The sequence below is a fragment of the Ruditapes philippinarum genome, unplaced genomic scaffold (assembly GCF_026571515.1).
Source record: "Ruditapes philippinarum isolate M1 unplaced genomic scaffold, ASM2657151v2 ctg21283_1_1_1_1, whole genome shotgun sequence".
Taxonomy (NCBI): domain Eukaryota; kingdom Metazoa; phylum Mollusca; class Bivalvia; order Venerida; family Veneridae; genus Ruditapes; species Ruditapes philippinarum.
Window position 1 is genome coordinate 4719 of NW_026856324.1, and position 8335 is coordinate 13053.

General features: G+C 33.3%; 1 protein-coding gene across 2 annotated transcripts; it reads left to right on the plus strand.

Moving 5' to 3' along the window:
- Positions 1–399: 399 nt before the first annotated feature.
- Positions 400–7805, plus strand: LOC132746220 (CD209 antigen-like). Of its 2 annotated transcripts, none has more exons than XM_060735302.1 (5): positions 400–513; positions 1887–1983; positions 5660–5747; positions 7052–7280; positions 7684–7805. In XM_060735302.1, the coding sequence occupies exons 1-5, from the start codon at positions 488–490 to the stop codon at positions 7703–7705; spliced, it is 462 nt and encodes a 153-aa protein (XP_060591285.1). In that variant the 5' UTR covers positions 400–487; the 3' UTR covers positions 7706–7805. The 2 variants fall into 2 exon arrangements, with proteins under 2 accessions (XP_060591285.1, XP_060591284.1); XM_060735301.1 differs by having other exon boundaries at positions 405–536; positions 1892–1983.
- The last annotated feature ends 530 nt before the right edge of the window (positions 7806–8335 follow it).

Consider the following 8335-nt stretch of genomic DNA (forward strand, 5'->3'; position numbering starts at 1 on the left):
TGGAGTTGGATTTGTAGTGTTTCTTTCGTAACATAACATAGTAGATAGGCTTTTATGAAAACAAATTATCTTATAATCATTGATTTTTCTCATTTTAACGAAGAATGAACGAAGAAACAACAATCTCTAATGAACTGACTAACTATGCGAAGTGAAATGTGGAAACACTGGAGGTCGCCTAACAAAGCATTATATTGTTTGAGTCAACCTGTTCTTGTCAGCAGTGCTTTATGCAAGCTACTGTTGACAATCGCAAGCAGAGTTCAACATCTAAGTAAGCAAATGGTGTACTTTAGGAATTTAGACTAACATCTGCAGATGTGTGTAATCATGTAATATACAATAATGACACATTATGACACCATTGATAGCACGTTTAGTATAAATGAAATGTATAAATGCATCTCTTATCATTGCTTATCTTTCAAGGGATCTACTGCCAGTAAAATCGGAAAGGTGGACAGTACACCGATTCTCATTTGACGCAATGTTTAAAGTTATTATCTTAATTCTAACAGTTGGGACTGTAAAAGCTGGTATTCTTTTAACTTATAAACTTATTTATTCATAGAAGCTTTCTTGTTATTCATTACCTAAGCTTTCAATGTATTTTGACAGTATTGGTAAAACGCATTTCGGTGCGTTTTTTCATGTTTAACAAAATGATTTGTCATTTGCACGATCACCCGTTTCTTGCTATTGTTTCATGCTAAAAACATCCCATTTTCATTCAATCATTCAATCAATTCATGACTTTTGAATCTTACGATTTCCCTGCACCTTTTTTTAGCCAACCGCTAGCAATGTTGCAGTACGATGGTCGGACCAACATTAGAGAGGTGATGATCGATATTCTTGAAACAACCTCTTCATGCCTAACCTCTCCACAGTCTTGAAAATGATTGCTTGTGGCATCCAATTACATATCAAATTGAAGTTAACGAATCTCATTTAAAGCATAAAATCATTAAAATATAGGTATATTTAAACTTTGTATGCTTTTAGAATATGAAGTCAGGAACAAATTAAATGAAAAAAGGGGGTCACGGAACTCATTTTCGGGATATCTTTCTTTTTTAAGCGACAAGGGCAGACAATTCACAATAAATGTTAACAAAGTCTTATTAGTAACTGTCTTCGAGTGATTGTGAAAAACATTTGAAAATAAAAAAGATTAGTTTCTTTGATCTTACTTCTTTACATACACCTTGATCAACTTTCTTTAGAAAAAACGGTCTCATTTAAAACAGTTTTAAATCCGTACAACTGAAAAAGGGTAAGGCGAAACATTAATGTTAAATAGAATTTCATGCAATTTGGTATATTGACCAAAGATTAAAAACTTGTCAGAATTATGTATAAGTTATCTGCCCTTGGAATGACCTTAAATAACAAAAATGATTAAGTTCAAAATCAGACAAGACGTGACCAGATGTTTCAGCTTCAAATGTTTCTGTTATCATAATCTAAGATTCAGCTTTCATTTATCTATATGTATACTAGTATTTGAGACGATTTTAAAATTCCTGATTTTAAAATCATCGACGATCCGAGCGCCTTATTACTTAGTGATGTTAACATGTTTCCGGCTAAACTAATACAAAAATATAATTAAATTTGAGGGTTTCCTTATTTTCCATGTTTTCTTCCCTATCAAGATGTTAGTGTAAAAAGCGGGCATTTTATATTGTTAAGTCAATACTAATTCTGTTCGACTTGTACACAAAGTGATAGCTACAAAACCTATGTTAGAGTTGACCTAAACTGGCCTGATATTCATTTGTTCTCAATAATCTATAATAACCTATTGTATTTATGCTTTGGGTTAATTACCGGTTATAATAAAATTATTAGATTGGCTTAGAATTAACTTCTATTTTATTACCAACAGGCTTATCAGCAGGATGTCCAGACGGATGGCTTACACACGGAGGTATGTGCTACCTGTTTAGTCATGGCCGAGAGGACTGGCCCGGATCCTATGTAAGTAAAACACATACAGTAACTGTACTAAACATATCTCTATCAAAATAAAAAGAAAACAACAATGTTTCTGTTACCGGTACGTCACGTTGCAATAAATCACGTAAAATCTTGTTCAAACAATTATTTTTAAAGACATTCCCATAAATAAGAAAGGTCTCCACTAGAATATCTGACAGAATTGTCACTGGTGACTTCAACTCAAATGACTCTAACCCAGAGATCATGGACTATTCCTAAGCCAAAATCATTGCCTTATATATTCTCGATTTCTCTCCTTTAAACAGTTAGCATGGCTGGACGATTAAGAATTTTATCTCTCAGAAAGAGCACCAGTGGAAAACTGATGATATCAATAGTTATCCACTTTATCTGACACAATTCTTAAACTGTACAAGTCATTTGCATACTACAACGTGACAAAAATGTTAATCCAAACGATACTCCAGGAGTCACAACATTTAGAGTTAAAACAAATATACACAAGGCAATCTGAAGGACAGCTAAATCCCCTTCCGCAGCGGACATGGATGAGTATTTTTTTTACCTTTAACCAACCATGACCTTGATGTTGTGCCAAGCACATTATTAGCATATAGTCTCATGAAAGTATTTTTGTGCTAAGTTATTTAAAATCTTTCATCAAGTCAAAAGGTTATGAAAATATTTGACCTTGACCTTGGTGGTAGCAAACTGGATGTTGGGTTTTGCACATCGTGTCATAATGATGATAATTTCTGCGAAGTTATTTTAAAAACATTCAAGCGGTTTAAATGTTAAGGAGCGGACACGAAATGTTGAATTTTAACACTTGATCTTTAAGTGTGACCTTGACCTTGTGGGAAGCAACCTATTTATTGCGCTATGCACAAAATGGTGATCACTTGTGTCAAGTTATTTCAATATTTCATAGGTTAAGAAGTTATGGAGCGGACACAAAAGTGTTACGGACGGACGGACGGAAGTGCCAACATTTGGGGTGTAGTCGTATGTGCTTTTTCTTTAATGTTTATTTGGCACTTTTCCACATAAACCATTAAATTTATCACATACATCAGTCGGTTTATGAGATTTCCTTCTTGTTGGCGGGACCAGTCCTATAATACCCTCCCCACTTTGCGGAAGGGGATTAATATAAATATTGCTACAGAACAATTACTCCAAGAGTTCACCTCGCTATAAAAATCACGCAAGACCGTAACGTATTAGTCACACATATACGCACGGCTAACCATGCACAATTGCTACATGCATAACAGAATTTTTAAGTCAGATTCCACCACACTGAAGGGTTAGTCTAAAACTTAAAGTTTGAATCTCTCTTGCTAGTAGAAAGACATTCATCCACTAAACAACTGTCAACAAAGAGATTGTTTTCTACTTAAGACATATAACACGGAAAGGCGGCATTCACTGAATGCAGACCCAACAAAACGCGGCAACACCAAACATAGCCAAGGAACAAAGCAAGGTACCAACTAAATGCAGGAGTTGGCAAAAAAACAAAGCGAAGACTAAACGATGTAAAAGTAAGCAATGAAGTTTTACAACAAAATTAAGAATTCAACACTTAATAATGCATAGAATTAAAAGGCTGACAGGTATGACATCAAATAATAAACTAGGACACAACGAATGTCACCTAAATAAATAAAACACAAGACATGCATTTTTAGGAACCCAAAGTGTCACTGCTTTGGAACGGTCAGGAGAGCAAGAACATTACTAAGGAATTTAAACCTCATTTTTAGCTTCAAAATGTTCATATGAAACGAGACTGTAGCAATTAAATGATTCCCTTCCAAGCGAAATTCTAACAGTTGCTATGGTCATAATAGGTTAAATAAATAAAATACTGAAATGCTCTTGTAAATATATAGAAGGAAACCTTAATGGCTATAACAAAAATACTCAATGCCTTGACTGAGGTAGAACAACAAAATATTACAAACTAGATATCGACAAAGCAAAGCAAAGGACACAAATTAAGACAATTAAGTTCTGAAGGGTTTTGGGGACTGCCCGTCAGATGTAATCAAAGGAGGAAAAGGTAGAGGAAAGCAAAGCCAAAATTTGATCCTTTAATAACTTCTTTTGCAGAAATTCTTCGCTAAACAACTCTGATAAGGAACTTCCCGATAACCAGTACTATTCATTACACATCAAGATGTTCAAGACCCGCCTTCGGTCACTAAGACAATACATTATATTGTAATAGAGTCAGTAACCGCATCTTGCGCTTCTTCAGGTGTTATATTCCAACATGTCCCTGTTACATCAGTATCTTTAAAGTAGTAAAATAGTAGTTAATTACCATTGATATTGAAAATACCAATTGTTTGTGCCGCAATCCATCTGTACCTTATGCCGAGGAAGATTTTGAGGGGCTATTTTAAATATCTTAAAGTATTTGTTAATCTTTCTTTAGACAACGACTTTCTTTCTTCTACAAATCAGGTTTCAGACGAGGCAATGCAACAGTAAATCAACAAATGTACTTGTTTAACATATTCAACAATGCTATGGATGACACAATTGAAGTTAGAAAATTCTTTGAGAGCTTTAATTAAGGAGTTCGATTACTGTGCTACAAGGGGTAACTTTATAAGAAGAAAGCATTTTGAGTAGATGATTATTAAAATGAATTTCCGATTATATTTTTAACAGTCACCCGAGTCGCCCACTCAATTTGATAGTTAAGTTCTTTGTTCTATCGGTTGTTATTCTTAGTTTTCATCTATGATTTTTTGCTGAAAATGCTTAATTACTTATTGGCGAAATTCTTTACCATGCTATTGTGACGTAGATTATAGTTTGGCGGCCGAGACATGGTAACCGTTGAAAATCTGGGAAAGTGATCCCCCAAAGCATGAAAACAGCAAAATCACATGAAAAGACTCGGTTTGATTGAGTCTGTTGATGAGGGATAATGAAAAAGTGCAACATTCCTCATAACAACACTGATGTGAGGTACGGGACAATTATTAACGGCCGCCACACATCACTTAACATCAGCTGTTGTGAAGTTTAAAAATCTGGAAAAGTGGTATTCCCTCGGAAGCATTAATCACAACAAAATTACATGAAAATTGAAGACTCGCTTTGATTGAGTCGGTACATTAGGGATAATGAAAATGTGCTGGAGTCAATGATTTCGAAGGACTAGAAAAATATAACAACACAGAAGTGAAGTACGAGGCACCTTTTTTAAAGTTGATTTCATTGTATAAAACAAATGCATGTATATTTCTAGAAAATTACGTATACTTATATATAGAATGGCTACAAGGGAAATGCCATTATAAGCTTAGCTTACAGTCAATAATTCATGATTATTTGTACATGTATTTGTATTCGTTCGTGTGAATTGTTTGAAATTAACTTTATATAGACTATACAGTTGGTGTGTATGTGTGTTTTTAAATCGAGGTTAAAATTGTTGAGTGAATTTTCCCTATTGACAAGACATGCCAAACTACTGAAGTAACAATGGAATTTAATTAGTGATAATTAAAAAATCGTATACTTTGTAAGAGCCATTATAGTCGAGTCTTCATAGATACATTTCAGAAAAGCTTCATTTTAGCGTTACCTGTTTGATACTTTTCAGTGCTACAAAATGTTCGAATTCGAAATGAAAGAACATTTAATAGGCTACTTTCTATTCTCTCTATAGGAAATGTGCAAAATAATGGGAGGACAGCTTGTTGAAATTGAGAGTGCAGCCGAAAATAATTACATCGAATTACAAGCAAAACCTAGCAGTAAGTTTTTTTTTTCACCAATAAATTAGTTCATTATAGACAGTTTATGGCCTGGTTCTTTGTTCTCTGTAACTTACCTTACGTGAAATAATAACTAGAGCTATCACTAAGGTCAATATAAAACCCCCATCAGAGACTTACGCTTTTTAAAAAATAAGTGGTTTGAAGAAAGATTTGAACTCAGCCTATAATTAATGAAGTTTCAACTGTGTACAAAGAATTATTTCAATAACAATGTAATTGCAAACATGACCATGATCTTCATATAAACTTACTTTATACTAAATTTAAGTGTAATACTCGTATCTCATTCCTAACTCTAGTAATTGTCCGGAAATGATTTATTCTTTTTGTAATAGCAGTTACTTTGACCCCAGGGGTTGCAAATGCAATACCAGATCTCAACCTATAATTTATGAAGTTTAAACTGTGCACAAAGATAAATTTAAATTGATTGCAATCCCAACTAGGGTCTTCATATAAGCTTTATACTTGATTTTATTATGATATTTCATTCCTAATTTATTGTCCGAAAACCATATTTCTATTTTTAAATCGTAACAATGACCCTTGACCAAAAGGGGTCCAAATGCAATCCCAACCACATAAGATTGCTAAATACCAAGTTTGATTAAACTCATTCTTAACTTATGTTATCATCCTTTTTTTAGAAACAGTGACCTAGACCCCTAAGTGTATTCAAGCAATAATAACCGGATCTTCATGTAAGTTTGATATATACCATGTAATAAAATATGGTAAACAAGATCAACAAGGAAAGGTTGCGTTCAGTGAACGCAACCTCACACGACCCAGCAACAAGGACCAGCGGCCAGGGGCCCAGGAGTACAAAGTTTGATTACAATATCTTATTTCAAACTCTAGTCTGGAAACTATTTTTTATATTTTAGTAATGGTGTCATTGATTTTAACCCCAGTGTGTCATAAAGCAATACCGACTGGGGTATTCACATAGGCTTGTTGTATCAAGTTTAATTACAATATCACATTCCAAACTCTAGTTATTGTCCGAAGATCATTTTTCTAATTTTAGTAACAGAGACCTTGACCCCAGGGAGTCCAAAGTCAATACCAACCGGGTCTCAAAATAATATACCAAGTTTACTTATAATACCTCATTCCAAACTAAACTTATAGTCCGGAAACAATGAATGAGAACGACCGACGCATCGATTGACTGACAAGCTAACTCCTATACCGCCTTGTTTGTGGGTTATGATTAAAAACTATTTTTATATCATGAACAAAAAGTAAATTGGTTTGTTTTATCATATTTATTGAAGATTATTGGATTGGTTTGAGTGACGACAGTGAGGAAGGAAGTTGGGTCTGGATGTCTTCTCAAACGCCTTTAGCCGCTACATATTATACAAACTGGTTTAGAAACGAACCCAGTCGATTTATAGATGGGGAGCCTGAAAATTGCGTTGAAATGTATACGCACCTTGGAGGTGAATGGAATGACGCTCCTTGCACAAATTTCAAAAACTATATTTGCGAAAAGGCTCTTGGGTGAGTATTGTGTATGTGTACGTCTGAATATAAAAATGAGAAATGTGTTTTTTCTATTCACATAATAGTTTATCTGTTTCTTTGCAACTCTGATTATATTTATCAGTTACAATGAAATTATTGTTCAAGATGCTTACAAGAGTTTTACTAAATGTTCATATGCTTCTTAATAATTATGATACTTATTAGAGTAATAATGAATAATTTAATGATAAACTTTTTATAACAATTGTCCGTTTCCTTCGTAACATTAACACAATTATATATGCATACTTAATATCAAACATGCAGGTCACTTACTCAGTTTGAAAAGATTGTATTCAATTAACTTTAAATATCCTTATTTATATCTTTTGATATGTTAGTTGATTGAATAATATTCACCGAATTTTATATTTTTCAGAAGTTCCGTAATTATTGGTTAAAAGCAAGCATATCCGAAGTACAAAAGCTCAACTAGTTCCACATGTCAACTCATATACTTGTTTCTGTATATTTTTGAAAGACAAACATACTAGTATATGACTTCATATTGTTTTTTTCTGCATGCAGTTTGAGATATTAAATTCCAAAATATATTAGCGAAATAAAACCCTTTATTGCTTAAAAGAGAAAATCTTACAGTAGATTCATTTTGTAGAAGAAAATGCATAATGTTGTAGAAAATGTTAAAAAGGTCTAGAATGAACCTATCTATCCGACAAATGAAAAGATACCAAAAATGATTATGAAAAAAACATAGCAGCACACCTTCAAATTTGCGTCAATTTCTATTAAGACTCAGAAAAGATTGTTCCAGTTATTACAATGATATCACCTGAACTTTACAGTGATTTAGACTAGCCGAATGCACTTTCTTTCCACAGATTTATGTTATAGTTTATCAACATAAGCAGAAACTTCTCTTTATCCGTTAGTAACGGCGTAGAATATTGCTTAAGAAAAGTGTGCATTGCTAGTTTGCTGTATTTTGTAAAATCACCCAAAATTTCAACTGGATTGTAAATATGAATACATTTCTTAGTTTAAACATTTTATTTCAGTAAATATACAAA